Below are 17,582 nucleotides of genomic sequence, written 5' to 3' on the forward strand. Positions count from 1 at the left end.
CCGCCCTTGCGGCCAGGAGCCCTGGTGCGCCGACCGCGGGGCCGCCTGGAGCCTGGCTTTTCTCCAGGTTGAACTCTGTTGCCTCGCGCCCGCCCCCTGCAGGCGAGGCGCGGCTGTGCAGTCTTGGCGGCTGCAGGCGTGGAGCGCAGACCTTTTTTGGCCGCCGTCCTCTCGGCCGCCTTCCTCTGCTCCTCCTCCAGGGCCTTCACCTTCGCCTCGTACTCGTCGGCCAGGGTCTTCCACTCCTTCCTGTTGTTCTGCAGCCGGTCGAACATGGGCAGGATCTCCTCGTGGAAGCGGGAGAACTCCTGGAAAGGGAACCGAGAAGTCGGACCACACCCCCAGTGGCTCCTGGGCAGGCTGGGCCGGGGTGGGGTGGCGCATGGAGGTGCCACGTTCCCAGCAAAGGGAGAAGGACTCGGGGGTTTGTGTCCTTGAGGTTCGAACAGGAGCTGCGGGGCGAGGTCCCCAAGAACAGAGTAGAAAACATCAAAGCAGAAGGGACGTTCCCCCGGCAGCGGCAGTGGGGCTGGGAAGGCTGGGCAGACGTGCAGGTCTTGGGGCTCCTTCACCCGCTCTCATACGCATGTCGCACATCACACAGAGCACATGCTCGCCCAGGAACACGTATGAACGCCCCGAGGCTGTGCAGGTGGATGCAGGCGGGGGAGGCAGTGGGAGGGGAGTGCCTGGTGGTCCCCGGCAATGACCACCTCAGGACCAGCATGTGCACCCTGGTCCCGCCTCCCTCCCTGGCACTGACAGCCCCCCCCTTGGTGGGGGCAGAAAAGGGAGCTGGTGTTTCAGTAAAGGGAAGCGTGAGACCTTGGGGGCTGGGGTGGGGAGTGGGGCAGGAGGGACGTCGCTCAGAACCTGAAAACCTCCTCGGAGTGTGGGGTGTGCCCCCCCCAGACGGGCGGGGCCTGTGACCTCGTGGTGTGTGTCACTCGGGAGGGCTCTGCCCCCTCACTCCCTTGCCAGTCCCTGGAGCTGATGTCACAGCACCTGTCCCAGCTCCTTGGCATGCGTCCCACTGTCACTCGGCCGTGCCCGGGTGTTTGCTGGGCTGCGTGCACCCAGCTGGCGACAGTGGACCACCCTCCTCCTCCCAGGGTTCAGACACTGAACAAATGCACTGCACATATACTGCAGTCAGTGCCCTGCAAACAGTGTGCAGGCCCTGGGCGGGGGTGCCTTAGATGGGGTTCGGGAAGGGACGTTTGCGGTACGACCTCGAGGTGAGCAGGAGGACATTCTGGGGGGGAGAAATTGGGGGGGGAGGGCTCATGGTGCTTCTGAGGAACTGATGGGGAGGGGACCCCCTTGGGGTGACACTGAGGATCTCGATTCTAAGTGCAGATTCAAAGGGATGGGAGCCACCGTCCCCCCCGCGCCCCCCCACGCCCACCCCCCACCCCTCCCCTGCAAACCCAGCCAGGCCCTGGGCCACCCCGCTCACCTTGTACACGAACGTGCACACAAAGTCAATGAAGCCGACCTGCAGTTTGGGGAGCTCGGCCGCCTTGTTCCGGTCCATCATCGGCTTGTGGGGGAGCAGGGACACCGTGAGGCACCTGGTGGCAGGCGTGCCTGCCACCTCCCCAAGCCCCCAGGACTCAGCCCCACCCCAGCGCGATGAAACTGTCCACGGAGACAGGAGTGAGCGGCGCCCCGGGGATGAGCTGGCCTCGGGAGGGAACGCCAGGATGCCCCTTCCCTTCCGAGCCACCGCCCCGGTCTGGGGAGCTGCCCTCGGTAGCGCTGGGCTCAGGCCTCGTCAGCCGGGGGTGGAGCGCGGAGCCCCTTCCTCCAGCGTCCCCCTTGAGCTATCCATGGTGCTGACCCGAGGCCTGGCCCGTGACTCCCAAGGGGGCAAACCCTGGATGCTCTTGAAGGAGCTGTCCTTGGTGTCCAGACTCGGGACCCCCTCCCGCGCCCCCCCTCAGCTGCCTCCTGGCAGTCTCTTCCTCAGAGCTGCCCTCTGTCTGGGGCTCGGCGTGCTGGAGTGAGCCATGCAGGACCCTAGAGGCCTGGCCTGGAGGAGACAGACAGGCTGCCTGCCCTTCCCCCGAGAGACTTGGCTAGTTGGTCAGGGCACCCTTTCCTGCAGTCTGCGCCTGGCCCCAGACCTTCCCAGCCCGCTGCTCAGAGAGCTCTTCAGTGGCTGGAGCTGGCTTGTAAGACAAAATCTCTCTCCACCTCTTCTGCTCATTGTTGGGTAATGCTCATGTCCTTGTCCCCATGCAGGTGCCACTTCGGTCTAGCAACAGATTCCTGACCCCCACATTGCTGAGCTGAAGATCCCGGCATCGTTATGGCCCTGAAGGCAGGCTGGGTTCCAGTCACGCCCAGACTGGCCTCCCTCCCTCACCTCCGCCCCGTGAGGCCCGGTGACCGTGGCGCACAGGTCCAAGCCCCAGGGTCCTTCCAGTACTGGACAGCCCTACCCTGCACACTACGCCAGCCCTCCCCCCCGCTCCCCGCCTCCTCTCCCCCTCCTCCCTGCGGCCTCAGCCACGCCCGGGGTGAGCCCTGGTCTCCAGCCACCAGCTCTCTCCCCGCGGGCCAGGCCCGCCCTGCCCTGGGCCTTCCTGGAGCAGCTCGCGGCCGGGCAGGGGTTCACTGCAGAGCTGCCTGGGCCCCTGGAGGCTTTCGGTCGTGAGCCACAGTCTGGCTCTGCAGCTTCGGCAACGGCTTTCCATCACTGCAGGGCACCACGGTTTTACCCAATCCCTGTCTTTTCCACAATTTACCCAGATTCGGTCCCAGCTAAATTCTCACCAGACTCATGTCGCATGACCCCACAAAGTGAGAGTTAGGTCCCAGGACCCCAGAACCCCCGGGGGCCCCCTGTCTGCACCGAGCCAGGCCTGAGGCTCCCAAGCACTGTGATGGGTGTGGAGGATTCTGGAAGCAACACTCACAATGGGCTGCTGATCCAGAACCGTCCTCTCCAGGTCCCCTTGTTCCCAGAACTCAGCTGCCACCAGCAGAGCGACCTGAAAGGCACACAGAAGGCAGGCATGCTGTGGATTCAGTGCTTGGTCAGATGTTGTCCTGAGATCCTGTCAGGTTGGCCAGTGCCCTTGGTCTTCTGCACCCCAGACTCTGGTGTCCCTAATATTCAGGTTGGGCCTGGCACACAGGAGTGCGGCGGCCCATTCCACCGTGGCGGCACTGGCTGGGCCCCAGAGCTGGGCGGCAGCCCTCGGCACTACTTGAAGACGAATGGGTCTGTTCCCGCATCCCAGGCTGCACCTAGATGCAACCCCGTGAGGACTGGCAAGGTGTCTGGGGCCCCGCGTGACTCTGACCTTGCTCTGGACTTCCCAGGGCTTGGTGATGGCAGACAGGTCACACGCCGTCATCATCATGGCCCTGTGGGCAGACGGAGCTCCAGGCACGTCCACACTGGCCTCCCTCCTTCCCCTCCACCTCTGCAAGGCCCGGTGACCGTGGGGGCACAGGTCCAAGCCCCAGTGTCCTTCCGGCAGTGGACGGTCCTACCCTGCACACCACTCCAGCCCTCCCCCCACGCTCCCCGTCTCCTCGCCCCTCTCCTAGGCAGCCAGGGACGACGAAGGTCAGCAAGTGCTTCTTGGGGACCAGTGATTTACACATATTTCCTAATTGGACCTCTGGGACAGGCCTGGGGCTGGATGTAGTTCTGCATCTCCACTTTGCAGGTGAAGGGACGGAGGCTCGTGAAGTGAGCGAGTTATTTAGTTGTGGACATGGCCTGTCCGACCCCAAGTCCCCCCCCCGAAAGGAGAGCAGGCGAGGTGAAGCGTTTGCCTGAGGCGTTGACGCGGCCCAGAAGCGGGCTGTTCTTGCTCTGGAGCATCTGGGGGCCCCGGGGCTCCGCGTCCTGCAGGGGGAGGCGTCGCCCTGCACTCACATGACTATCTCCTTCCGCGTCGTCTCCAGGGAGAGGTACTCCACCCAGCTGCTCCTGTCCTCGTAGTTCTGGGACTCATCCACAATCTTCTGGAACATCGTCCTCTTCCTGAACCCCAAGGACAAAGGGAGGGAGTCGAGCCCGCCCCCTCACGCCACGCAGGACCACACGTCCTCCTTGATCTCAACCCCACCCGCCCTTCCAGGAGAGGAGCCGAGGCGGGGAGTGCAGGCTTTGTGGGGCCCCGGGGCGGGCTGTCTGCCTGGAGCCCCAGGTACCCCCCAGCCAGGCTCCCTCCCCATGGGGCCTCCTGGGGGGTCTCCGCGAGGCAGGTGGGCGGTGGTACCCACTTGAAGTAGAGCGCCAGGTCTGTGGCGATGATGGCGATGTCCATGAGGTGGATCACGTGCTCATGCTGCCGCCGGTTCAGGTTCTGATAGATGTTCAGGGTCTGCAGGTGGGGCTCTGGTCACAGGTGCGTCCCCCGCACCCCCCCGTCTGTTCCCCTCCCCCACCCCTCCTGGAGGTCATCCGTCTGTCTCTCTTGGCGTTGCTGGCCAGCTTCTACCCAAGGGTCATGGGCCCCAGACCCAGGTGGCCGCACATTGCACCGGGAGGCCCCCAACCCCCCTTCTCCCCCGCCACACTCCGGGGACCTGAGCCCACCCCACCCCCCATGGGGGCATTTCCAAGCTGGAATCACCAGGCCCGTCCCATCACCCCCATGGCCACCACCACAAAGCCTGCCTCCCTCCTCCAGCGCCAGAGCTGTGTGGTGTGGGCGCCGGCAGTGGGGTGCCAGGGGTGCGGGCGAAGGTCAGTCGCCAGGAAATCCAGCAGGAGAGGAAAGGGAGGGCACCGACCTCCTCGGAGAGCAGGAACTTCCCGAACTCCAGGTGGTGTCGTTCCAAAATCGAGGAGCCATGGAGCTTGGCTAAAGGGTCCTGGGATCTGTTACAGAGGTTTAGTTAAAAACAAGCAGTGGTCAGAAGCCCCAGAGCAGCCTGTTTGCCCCCAGCTTCCCCCACGAGGAAGGGGCACCCCTGCGGGTGCGGCAGGCCCTCAGGGGTGAGCGCTTTCCCCAGCCGCTCTGCCGGGAGGCGAGCTCGCCGAGGGCCCCTTCCCGGGGACGCTGTGGCTGACTCCCGCGCACAGCCACGTGGGCGCCCCCGGGAGCGCGCCTACTTCATCTGGTACAGGTTGTTGGTGCCCCGGTGGTCGATGTCGTGGCACAGGCCGGCGGTCACCATGGCGAAGGCCTCCAGGTCCGTGTAGTAGCTCTTCAGTTTGCCCGTCTGCAGAGACAGGAGCCCAGGATCCTGCAGCCTGGCCAGCACCCTCGCCCGCCCTTGCTTCCCTGCTCCGCTGGGTGGGGGCGGGGGGGGATGGGGGTGGGGAGCTGGGCCCGACCCCACTGCCCCTTCCCCGCGCAGGTGCTCTCCATCCACTTCCCGGGCTGGGGGTGTGCGCCAGTCGGAGGGGCCTCTGCCCTTGAAGGCCCCCACCTCCCACGTGGAGGAGCCACCGCCTAGGTGCTGCCCTTGGAACCAGGAGGGTCTTCCCCACCCTGATCGGACGTGAGCCCTCTCCCCACCCCCGCCGCACCCACGCACCATGAGAAGCGTGAACATCGTCTGGGCCACGTTGAAGCCGTGGCGCCAGTTGTGGTAGGTGATTCTCCGGTACCCCTTGCTCACGGAGAACAGGAACCGCACCAAGACCTGAGGGAGGCGGAGATGTGGGCTCCAGGCACCGAGCGCCCGGTCCCACTGTTGCTCTCCCAGCTGACAGCTGTGGGAAAGGCCCACGTCCTGTCGCCTGCCCCACCACTGGCCTCCAGCCACCTTCGTGGGTGGCACCTGCGGGGGTGGACCAGGGGTGGCAGGCAGCCGGAGGGGCGGAGCCAAAGCCAAGAGCAGCTCCGGAGCTCACAGGGCGTCTGGGGCCTCCGTCCTATTGCCAAGCCCCAGATTGGGACAAGGACCCCAGGAGAGGGGGCTGGGATATTTCAGAAGACAAGGTCCATTTCAGCCATGGGTATCTGAATGGGGCAGGATGTGTGGGCACCTGGCCCAGTGATGGGGGAAAGGGGATGGTGGCTGAAGGTCCAGAGGCCGAGGGGTGGCGGGTCTCTGGACCATAGAACATGGGCCCAAGGGAGCCTGTCGTTGCTTCCACTGTGGTTTTTAGGGCCAGAAATTATTTGGAAATTTTTTATTCTCTTAATACTTTCTACAGTTTATTTCTTTTGTGTTTTCCCTTTGTTTTTTGTACAGTGTCTTTAGAAAATACCAGCCTGCTGCACTTGTTCTCCAGGGCATAGAGAAAGACGGTTCCCTCACTTGGCCTTGGGGAAGCAGATGCTCCCTGAGGTGTGAAGGTGGAGGCAGGGCAGAAGCTGGAAAACCACAGGGAAGCAGCACAGCGGGGAAGGCTGTCCCCCCTCCCCGGGACCGCCTCTGACGGACTCTGTGCTCACACCTAGAGGGTGCTGTGTGCTTTTTGCACAGGTGCTGGGCTGCTTCTGTCTCCTCCTCCCCCAAAACCAAACACCCATTGCTGCCCAGTGATGCACTTGATGATCAGACTGCCTGGAGTACCTGTGTAATGAACTTCCCATGCAGCCATCCATCCATCCAGCCAGCCAGCCAGCAAGTCGTGTATTCTAGGCACACTTGCCCTGTATATTTTGCTGGCCTGCACTGTCCATTCTGTAATGAACATGTTTGCCCCCAGACTTCCTGCGGGACCTGGGACCCCTGACCACCTCTCCCCGAACTGGGACCCTGATCATGAATGACCCCTCACCTCCTGGGGGATCTGGAACTTTCGAACCACTCCCAGCTCGTAGTACATCTGGATGCCGCATTTGACCAGCTCCAGCTCCGTGCACTCCAGATCAGAGAAGTGGAACGCATAGATATCAAACTTGGTGGGCCCCGGCAGCTCTTGCTTCTGTGGGAAGGATTGTGGGGCTGAAGGGGGCAGGCCCACCGAAGCCCCGCCTGTTCCTCGTCTCTCCTCCTCTCAGGACACTCTGTCCAGCATCAGACACCCCAGGTGTCCGGTAACATCAAGCCAGTAGCCTGGGACACTCACATCCCCTCCCAGCTCAGCCCCCTTCTTCTCCCCTTCCCTCACCTGTGGCCCAACAGCAAGAACTTGCCAGCTGGGCAGACATGGTGATGTTGTCAGGGAAACAAACACAAAGATACGCACATACACAGGCACACGAAGAGAGAGACAAGGACACGTGAATATACAGGCACACGGAAGGACGCACAGACACACACGCCCTGACGCGGGCACACACGACGCACAGGAACATGGCTGCATATCAGCAGCAAACATCACAAGCCCACACTCTGTGCCCGAGCTCACGCTGGCCTCCTGGGAATGGAGGCGTCTCCCCCGCCCGCAGGCCCTCCCAGTCTCCACCTGAGGGCGGGGGTCAGATTCTGACCAAGATCTTCCCCAGCTCGTCCTCCTCACAGTCCTCAGGCTCCTTCCCGAGGCGTTCCCTTGTTGGCTGGGAGAGAAAACGCGTGTCATGAGACAGAGTGACGGTGTCAGCTACACCCCTCGCGACTGTGGGGCAAAGTGACGCTGGGCACAAAAGAACAGCGGGAGCCTCCAGAGCCCCAGCTGGAGCCTCTGGCTTCAGAGACGGTGATGATGAGAGCCCAGCCGGCTCTCAGTTCCTGCACGCCCCCGCCTCTCCACGCCTGTCCAAGCGCTCCACTTGGACCACGATGGTGGAGGCCTCGCCCTGCACGACCGGAAGGGCTGTGGTCACTGCCTGCTCACCGCTGAGGGCTGGGGCCCAGGGAGGGGCCGCCCCCGGCCGTGTGCGGCGGGTGGGACTCCAGCTTGTGCCTTCCCTCCTGGGACGCCCCGCCTCCCCGCGGGAGCGCTGGACATACCAGGATCAACTGGATTTCGTCCTTGTCACATCTCACGTGGTACAGAACCATGTCCTGGGCGATGTCCTTGCGGTTCTCCAGCTTGTTCATCTTGTCGTAGGTGTCGGTGTTCAGCACCGACCAGCCCAGGAACTGTGTGAGAGACTGCAGGCACGCGTCACCCACCGCGGGCGCCCTGCGGCGCGCGGGGAGCTCCCGGTGGGCCGGCCTCCAGCTCCCGGAACGGGGCCTCGCAGCTCTTCCTGGGGTCTCGTGCCGGGTCGGGGCCCGGAGCAGACGGTGTCCCCACCACACAGGTGTCGCCTCCGGGGCCCTCCGGTGACAGGTGCTTACCTCCATCAGGACTTCATCCTGCTCGTCGAAGGGCTTCCCGTCTTTCCGGTTGTAAAACGTCGCGACCCCCACAATCTCCTCCTTCTTGTTGACGATGGGCATGGAGAGGACATTCTTGATGACCCACCCAGAGTCGTCCAGAGGCCCTTCCTGCAGGGAGAGGCGTCCGGAGCTGACCGCTGCCCCGGGTCTGGGCCTGGCCCGGGCCCGGCTTGTCAGCCAGGGAGTGTGAACCTCGCTTCTTCGGCCCTCAGACTGCGGAGACTGGGTCACTGTTCCTGTCTGTTGGCCCCCAGGGGTGCGTGTTGTGACTTCTCCCCAGAGGAGAAGGGCGGCCTTGTCCACAGGGGCGGCCTCACTGTGTGAGCGCTGTGGTCGCACAGGGTCCCACTCTTGGAAGGCCCCCTGCTTGACTGAATGCCCTGCTGCCAAGTTCCTAATAATTGTTGAGCAAGGGGCCCAGCACTCCCATCCCGGTGGGCTCACAGTGGGTGGGTCCTAGCTCACATCCCACTGACGCCTGGCCAGTGAAACAGGGACCCTGGCCAGTTCCTGGAGGAGGCCCCGAGAGACAAAGCCCATCTCCACTGGCCCACTTGACCTAGGCCTCCTTCAGAAAAGAGCCCGCCCTGGTCATGTGTCCCCACATGGAGCAGACGTGGACCCTCGCCAGGCACAACCGTGCCCAGCCAACACGCAGACCTGTGTGTACGGAACACGTGTTTGCTGCCGTTAGCCTGTGAGACTTGAGGTCGTTCCTTAAACAGCAAAAACGAATTCAGTCCATCATTTCTGAACCACAATATCTTCTTTCCTAAGTACAATACACTTTCTATGAATGAAGAGACAGATACCTGAAATTTGAACATTTCATCAGCCGGGGCATTCATAATGTTACAGATCTGAAAAGGGATCAGAAACACAGTTTCACTTGAAGCAGCCAAATATACGGTATGATTCTAAAATAGACTGTCCGAGCTGATGAACTTCCAAGTAAGCAAAGCCGGGGCACACAGGCCGGTGGGAAGGGGTGGGGCGCCAGCGATCAAGTACAGGGCTCTGGGGGACTCACAAAGCCACTTTCTGCCACGTAGGTTGGAAGGCCACTGGCAAGGGCCCAGTGATCGGCCGGGGGTGAGCTGTGGGGAGAGAAGCAGAGGGTCAGATGGGCCAGACGCTCAGCTGTGTGTTCGTACTGAGTCCCTTCTCTGAGCTCCAGGTGGGTTGTGGGAAGAAGGCGAGGGGAGGCCAGGGGTGGGGCCTGGGGGCACCTGAGCTGCCGCATTCCTCCTTCTCTGCCCACGCCGAGGCCCCTTGCCCTACAGGGCGCCGCATGCTTCATCCCCGCGGGCCTGGCCCTGGATCCCAGTCCCTGCGTGGGACCTGCGGGGTGGGGTCCTGACAGGCTTATGGGGCCACGGAGGTCACATGGCCATGCGGCTGTAGGGCTGGTAATGGCCAGCTGCCATCTGCCTGTCTCTCCAGGCTGCCCTGACCTCCACCCGGCTCTGCTGCCCGCTGGGCTGGGTCCCCTCCTGTCCCACCCCGCTGGGGGTGCAGTGTTGGGCCTCCCCGTCTGGGGGCTCCGCCTGCTGGGCTGGCCGGGTCAACCAAAACGAGACCCTGAGGGCCTCAAAGGCCAGTCGCTGCCGACAGGGCCGCCTGGACAGTTCATGTGATCCCCTGGACATCCACGCCAACATCCGTGGGGCTTCGGGCCTCCTCACGCCCCCGCTCATTTCCTCCCAGACCAGTACGTGGGCCTCCCTCCCCACCGCATCCTGCCGCGCGCCCCAGCTCAGGGAGCACCAAGGTGTGCGGGGCCGAACCAGGGGCCGCTGGCTCCGCCGTGACAGGTCCTCAGGCCAGTCCAGCCTGGGTCCGGGGTGGTCCTGCCCTTGGGTGATGCTTCTCATAAAACCCTGACACTTACGGGATGACCTTGATGTCTTCCTTGCCATGGAGGATGTAGTCGATGACTTTGTAGAAGACGATTTCCTGAGAAACAGACCACAGCAGGCGTGAGGCGCTCCCCGATGGGAACCCCTCACAACATATGCCCACATAATTGCACACAGGCACACAGGTGCACACGGTGTACACACGCGCCAACCGTCGTGGGACACACAGTACACACTCTGGTTTACATTTGTCTTCCCTCCGTCTGTGTCCCACTCAAGCCCACGCAAAAACTGGGCCCTGTACTCCTTCACACATACGCACGCAGCTGACCCAGGCCTGTACGTCTGTCACACACACACACACACACACACACACACACACACACTCACTCACACTCACATAACTATGAGAAGCCATGGTCACAGCCAGCCTTTGCGCAGAGACTCCTGCATGCACTTGGCACACAGAACCCATGGAATCCTCTGATGCCCTGTTATTACCCCCATTTGACAGGAGGGGAGACTGAGGCATGGCCAGGCTCTGAAGTATGACCCGGGTTGGACGCACAATAAGTGGCAGAGATACCTGCGTATGTCCCTACCCTGCTCACACACACCCATGAAGCCCCACTCGGGCAGATGTTACAATGATTTAAGAATAGGGCTGCAGGAGGACTGGTCAACCAGAACAAATGTTGGTCTTTACAACCAGGTTGACAATCCTCATCAGGAGACCAGGCCTGGCCCTCAGCCCCAAAGCGCTGCAGGGCTGGAGTCGGGGGAGATGGCCCTGGGGGCCTGACCTCTGCAGCGGTCAGATAGCCAGCCGGCCCACAGCCTCGTCCTCGGCCCCCACACCCTTCCCCTAGACCCCCTTCCCTCTCCCACCCTGGGTCGGGCCGGGACAGGCCCCTTCCCACCCCGGAGTTGGAGCCAGGAAATCCAGGGTGCACAGGCAGGGCCTGTCCCTCCCCGCAACCTCATGACTCACACGGCCGTCAGGTGTGCGTGGGCCTGAGTACGGCTGGGCTTCCCCCATCAGCACAGGCCACACGTCAAAGAATTCCTGGGCAGAGGAGAGAAGGGAGTGAGTCACTGAGTCAGCGGCGGAGCTGGGCGAGGCTGGCCAGGAGGCCTTTGGGGCGCTGAGGCCTCACCTTCTCCTTGGTCATGTCCAGGAGGCCCACTGAGTATCGGTCACAGTTCAGATAGGCCCGCACAGTGTAGAAGGCCTTGTGGAACTGCCTCTCGATGTCCGTCAGCTCCTCAAACACCTTGTTGGCTGACCACAGCAGCACCTGGGGAGTGACATACCTGTGGGTCGTGGCCACACCTGCCCACACCCGTCTGACCACAGCGGCACCTGGATGTGAGCTGTCACACCTGAGACACACACATTCACACATGCTCTGACCCCGGAGCCCTGGGGGACACTGACGACGGTGCCTCTCCTGACAGAGTGCCGGCACCCAGGCTTTGATCCAAGCACATGACTCTCTGCTCCCCGCCTCAGGGGCCCTGCAAACCTTCTGGAAGGTGAAGTCTCCAGTCTTTGGCCACATCCCTGCCGCTCACTGCCTGGTGCTGGCCTCAGGCTAGGTTAGTGAGTGAATGAGTGAAAACTGAAATCAATTGCCATGAGCTTGAAAGGCAAAGATCTGACCAGCCAGCCCTCTATAATTAGCCCGTGAGAAGCTGGGGCTTGAGAACATGAATTCATTGTTTTCTGGATGTCAAGTGCTTTTGTGGTCTCTGCAAATTGAGCTGAGAGTGGCCCTGGCCAGACCCTGCCCCAGACATTGACGTCCAACTGGGCCTCAGGCTGCTGTCCAGGGCCACCCATCAGGCTCTCCTCCCCACCTCCTCAGCCACGGCCCACAGGCAGGTCCCTCTAGGCCCCACCCTTTCACACTCACTCACCACCTCCGTGCCTTCTGACCTTTAGTAAGGGCGGCCTGGTGCCCAGCCCCTCCTCCTCCACTGCAGTTCTTCCTTGCCTGGCTCCTTTCCTGCCAGCCACCCTCGGGGCCCTCTGCAGCACCCGCACCCTTTGTTGTTACAGGTAGGGATGGGCGTTGGAGACCCCACTTGCCCTAGAGTCTTTTCACCAGGAGGCAGCCCACTGCCCGTCTCGCTCTATTGGTAGAGGAGGCTTTCCCAGCAGCCCGGCCCCGCCCCCTCTGCACCCACTTCTCCCCATTGGTGGAGGAGGCTTTCCCAGCAGCCCGGCCCCGCCCCCTCTGTGCCCACCTCTCCCCATTGGTGGAGGAGGCTTTCCCAGCAGCCTGGCCCCGCCCGCTCTGCACCCACTTCTCCCCATTGGTGGAGGAGGCTTTCCTGGTGGCCTGGCCCCACCACCTCTCTGCCCCTGTGTCCGAATTGCACTCCCACTGTGACCTCAAAGCTCACTCTGACCAACCACAGGGCCTTTGCACAAGCTCTGTTCTCTGCCTTCACAGCCCTCAGCCCAGAACTTTCTCATCCTTGAGTCTCAGCCTAAAGTGGCTCAGGGAAGGCCCTCCTTGAACACCTGCGGTACCAGATCCCCTGAAGCACCCCATCTCGTCCCCGGCCTCACAGATGTACAGTCTCATTGTCTCCGGACTTGACCACAAACTCCATGAGGTTGGGAGGCACAGCTTTTTCATGGCTAGAGCAGCGCCTGGCCCCTGAGTGCTCAGCGTGCATTTGCAGAGTGCATGGGAGGTGGTGAGATTCGCTGTTCTAAGGATCTTTAATCCTCCCAGAATTCAGAGGGCGGAAACTCGCTATCCCATTTTATAGGTGGGGAACCTGAGGTCTCGAAGTTACTTGACTTTCCCGAGGTCAAAGAGCTGGGGAGCGGCAGATCGGCATCCTTACCCACTGCGCGTGGGGGGAAGGTAGAGAGTTCCGTGCCGGGTGCATTCATTTCCAGGCCATTAGCAGCAGGGGACTGAGGTGCTTAGTCACCAGCTGACAGAGGAAGGACATGCAGGGCAGTGGGTGTGGGTGACCATGGAGCCCCCCCTCCCCCGACACATGTGGGAGACTCCCAGGTGGCAGACTCTCTCAGGAGACCCGCGTGCCAGTGTGAGCAAGTCTGTGAGTGTGGGTGTGTGCGAATGTGTGCATCTGAGTGTGAGTGTGTGTGAGTGTTAGTGACCTGTGCATCTATCCCACAGGTACTCGCTGAGCTATCCCTGGGCACCAGTCCTGGTTGGGACCAGAACCCATGTCACAGATGTCAGGGTGGGGGAGGTCAGGCGCTCAGGGATGTCCTGGAGAGCTGAGCTCAGGGGTCAGGGTGTCTGGGCCACACACCTAAGTTCTGAGCCATCTGAGTACTTCAGTGCCCAAACTCATCCCCTAGGATGGGGACAGAGTGAGAAGGTGTCCCAGCACCACCTCTAGGCGAGACCTTCCTCCACTCCCCACCCTGTCCCCTCCTTCTGTCCCAGCAGAGAGTGTCCTGTCTCCCTTGCCCTTCCAGTGCCCCAGTAGGACCAAGGACCAGTCCCCACATTGGACCCTGCTCTGAAGCAGGTTCTAATATGGCCCCAAGGAAACAGGGGCTCAGCGGGCCAGGCAGCGTGTCCATGGTGGTCTGAAGCCAGGCGCACGGGCCACCCCAGGCCTCTGCCCTTCCCCTCCTTCCTGTTCCATTTTTAACTCTCTGAGTTGAGTCCAGGGTGCACCCTGAGTGAGGTGCAGGCATCTTCGGAGGCACCTGTAGCCACTGCCAGGTCAGGGTTTAGAATTTTCCAGCCCCCAAGAAGGGGGCTTTCACTGCCAAGGGAGTGGGTTCAATCCCTGTTTGGGGAACTAAGATCTCACAACCCATGCGACCAAAAAATAAATAAATTAAATTAAATTAAAAATTAAGAAAATTACATTAAGGCAAAGGTAATAAATATGCAAACGCATTGCTTCCTCATTATTTCACTACAGTTCACAGTTATTCATGCTCTTAAGGTTTCTGATGGTGGAAAGAAGGTCCACACTATGGCACGTCTCTTCCCAACCTCATGTCCAGTGACATCACGGTGGGAGCTGCAATGACAGAAATCAGCCTGCACTGCCCAGGGTGGAGAGGAGAGCCAGCCCCTCCTTGCTGTCTCCAGACTCACATATCCTGACTTCTGAATGCTTCCACTTGTTCACAGATCAGGGATGTGCGACAGCATTTGAGCCTGTATGCTCTCTATGTAGCTCCTGAATCGGGACGTCTCCCACCCCATCCTGGGAGGGGCAGCACACATGCTCCAGTCTTCACACCAGCCAGTGGGTCGTGGACAAAAGCACAGCCTGGGGGGCAGCACGGAGGCCAAGGTCCTGCACCCCTGGGGACTTTCATCCAGCTGTGGTGCAACATGGACTATTGGGCAGTGGGAACCACAGCTAAAGCTGGCCAGTCAGCTTGACGCAGCAGGTCTGAGATAAATTCCAACATCCCAGGGCCAAACCTATGATTTCTTTGTCGCTTCTATGGCTTCTGACCAAAGTGGCTGAGACACCCTCAGAAAGGGATTAACGGGAGCCCCGAGCCAGAGTCCATGGAGATAGTGAGCAAGACTGACTGACAGTGGTTCTTGACTTGGGGAGGGGGGCTAGGACCCTGGAGGCTTGCTAAGGTCTGGGGGAGGGAAGGGTGGGCACTGTGCTGGGAACTGCTTTAATTTGAGGTCGGGGCTCCCCTACAGCACGAGGAAGAAGTGGGCACCAGGCTGAAGCACAGGCAACATGGCAGCCAGACTTGGTTCATTTTAGACTTTTCTTTTCAAAAAGAGCTGTGAGGTAGAGCTGTGAAGTAATTAGGTTTCTTTAAAATGCTGTTCAGAGTGTAAGGTCTCAGAAACGGCTTTCTACTGGGATTAGGCGACGTCTGAGTGGAAATCAAAGTACTTAATTGAGACGTGTATGCCCATTGTTGGAAGTCCCCTTTAGAACCCCCACCGAAAGCACATCTGTACATGCATGCGGTCTGAAGAGCTGGAAACGATGAGTCTCCAGTTAGTCGTGTTCCCTAAGTGTCAGGAATTCATTTGCTGGAATGATATTTATTGCCTGCTTTAGGTCTGGTATAACTGGACAGCAGAACAGACAAAAATCCCCAACTCTTAGAATTCACTTTCTAAAGGGGGAGGGGGTGGCAGCTAGAACATGAACAAACCAACCAACCAGATGGCTTGGTACAGGGAGATGAGTAAATGCAGGGGACACGGCAGGTGGAGTTGGGTAGGGAATGCAGGGCCAGAGGGTGGGGATGCTCAGGTCGGGGGAGATCTCTCCACAGCGGAGCCCCAGGGTGTGCGGGACAGTGTTCTGGGCAGAGGGACCAGCAAATACAGAGGCCCCTGAGGGGGCATGGCTGGGGCAGAATGGTGGAATGGGGGGAGCCAGAAAGGTGCAGGGGAGTCCCTGAAGGCCACCAAGTGACAGGACCTAAGTTTTCAAAGTGTGGCTCTGACTGCTGAGTTGGGGTGGCTGATGAGAGGTGCAGAAGGAAAGGGACCCTGAGACAGTATGCATGAGGGGGAGCAGAAAAGCGGGGGTATCCAGAGAGGGAGGTGGGGACTCAGGACATGACAGGAAGAGAATCAAAAACCCGGCTTCTCCTGAGATCTGACTTTCCTGGAGGGCACACGACCCCCTGGGTGAGATCCACTGGGGGAGAGTGTGTGTGGTGGGGCAGGACCCAGAGAGTGCTCCAGACTTGCCTCACTAGGCCCGCACCTGGGGTATGTGGGGTTGGGTTTGAATCTTGCCTTGAGGCCACTCTTTTGGAGCTACTGATACGAATTTGGGGAAATGTCTTCACAGTAGTGAGGTTAAGGGGCTTGGCTGAGAGGAAGCTGGCAGAAAGCAAGCCTCAAAGCAAGGGCAGAATGAGAGCCACTCAGAACACCTCCTCCAAGAGAGATGGGCTAGACCTCACCTAGGGCAGGTGGACACACAGCGAGAATATTTGAAGAAATAAAGCCTGGAAACCCCTGGAATTTGATGAAAGACGTGTATATTTCCACCCAAGAAGTTCAAAACACACCAAGTAGGATGAACTCAAAGACACCCACACCAAGACGCGCTATAATCAAGCTGTCGAAAGACAGACTCTTGAGAGCAGCGAGACAAGTGACTCATCACATACAAGGGATCCTCAGTAAGTTTATCAGCAGATTTCTCATCAGAAACTTTGGGGTCCAGAAGGCAGTGGCCTGATGTATTCAAAGAGTGCTAAAAGAAAAAAAAAAATAACGTCAAAAAATAACGGCAAAACTGTCCTTCAGAAGCGAGGGAGAAATAAAGACTTCCCCAGAAAAACAAAAGTTGAGGGGGTTCACGACCACTAGACCTGCCCTGCCAGAACTGTCCTGCAGGTGAAATGAAAGGATCTCAAAGCTGTATGGAGAAATAAAGATCCCAGTAAAGGTAAATACATGAGCAATTATAACAGCTGGAATTATTGTAACAATGAAAACTATAAAACGTTGCTGAAATAAATTAAAGAAGGCACAAATACTTAGAAGGACATCCTTTGCTCATGAATTGGAAGACTGAATATTGTTACAGTGTCAATACTACCCAAAGTGACCTACAAATTGAATGTAACCCCTATCAAAATCTCAATGATGTTTTTGCAGAAGTAGAAAAACCCATCCTAAAGTTCATATAGAAGCTCAAGGGACCCTGAATAGTCAAAACAATCTTGAGAAAGAACAAAACTGGAGGACTCATATCTTCTGATTTCAAAACATAGTACAAACCTACATTAATCAAAACATGTGATACTGGCATAAAGACAGACCTATAGACCAAAAGAATAGCTTATAGAGTCCAAAAATAAACCCTAGCATATATGGCCAGATGATTTTTGACAAGAATGCCGAGACCATTCAGTGGGGAAAGGGCAGTCTTTTCAACAAATGGTACCAGGAAAACTGGATATCCACATGCAAAACTATGAACTTAGAAGAAAACACAGGAAAAAAGCTTCATGACATTGGATTTGTCAATGATTGCTTGGATATGACTTGAAAGACACTAACAACAAAAGAAAAAAATAGACAAACTGGACTTCCTGAAAATTAAAAACCTTTGTGCGTCAAAAGACACCATCAACAGAGTAAAAAGGCAACCCACATGGGAGAAAATATTTGCAAATCACACTTCTGATAAGGGATTAATACCCAGATTATGTAGAGAACTCCTAAAATTCAACAACAAGAACAAAAACAAACAACCAGATTTAAAAATGGGCAAAGAACTTGAATAGACATTTCTCCAAAGAAAAAATACAAATGACCAATAAGCATATGAAAAGATGACCAATATCATTAGGATGACTACTGTTAAAAACAAAACAAAACAGAAAACAAGTATTGGCAGGGATGTGGAAAAATTGGGACTGCTTTGCACTGTTGGTGGGAATGTAAAATGGTGTAGACACTTTGGAAAACAGTATGGAAGTTCTTTAAAAAATTAAACAGAATTACCATATGAGCCAGCGTTTCCACTTCTGGGCATACACTCAAAAGAATTGAAAGCAGG

At 58.7% G+C, this 17,582-nt stretch overlaps 1 protein-coding gene across 2 annotated transcripts in view; it reads right to left on the bottom strand.

The window, feature by feature from the left end:
* Positions 1-17,582, bottom strand: part of PDE6B (phosphodiesterase 6B) — a gene marked incomplete at its 5' end in the record, with an annotated part of 29,822 nt that overhangs the window by 2,366 nt on the left and 9,874 nt on the right. The window contains 18 exons of one of the 2 annotated variants that reach the window (XM_082462400.1): positions 152-308; positions 1,460-1,543; positions 2,925-2,999; positions 3,315-3,378; positions 3,899-4,006; positions 4,249-4,349; positions 4,762-4,849; positions 5,084-5,193; positions 5,512-5,619; positions 6,707-6,853; positions 7,362-7,427; positions 7,822-7,965; positions 8,155-8,304; positions 9,009-9,056; positions 9,227-9,293; positions 10,088-10,152; positions 11,047-11,121; positions 11,213-11,353. In XM_082462400.1, coding sequence (XP_082318526.1) covers positions 152-308; positions 1,460-1,543; positions 2,925-2,999; positions 3,315-3,378; positions 3,899-4,006; positions 4,249-4,349; positions 4,762-4,849; positions 5,084-5,193; positions 5,512-5,619; positions 6,707-6,853; positions 7,362-7,427; positions 7,822-7,965; positions 8,155-8,304; positions 9,009-9,056; positions 9,227-9,293; positions 10,088-10,152; positions 11,047-11,121; positions 11,213-11,353 — 1,798 coding nt within the window. Of the gene's footprint in view, positions 1-151; positions 309-1,459; positions 1,544-2,924; positions 3,000-3,314; positions 3,379-3,898; positions 4,007-4,248; positions 4,350-4,761; positions 4,850-5,083; positions 5,194-5,511; positions 5,620-6,706; positions 6,854-7,361; positions 7,428-7,821; positions 8,305-9,008; positions 9,057-9,226; positions 9,294-10,087; positions 10,153-11,046; positions 11,122-11,212; positions 11,354-17,582 lie in introns of those variants that run through there. The other variant, XM_082462401.1, reaches the window with a different exon arrangement.

Source organism: Balaenoptera physalus (genome assembly GCF_965194825.1).
Source record: "Balaenoptera physalus genome assembly, chromosome: 5".
In the NCBI taxonomy this organism is placed as follows: domain Eukaryota; kingdom Metazoa; phylum Chordata; class Mammalia; order Artiodactyla; family Balaenopteridae; genus Balaenoptera; species Balaenoptera physalus.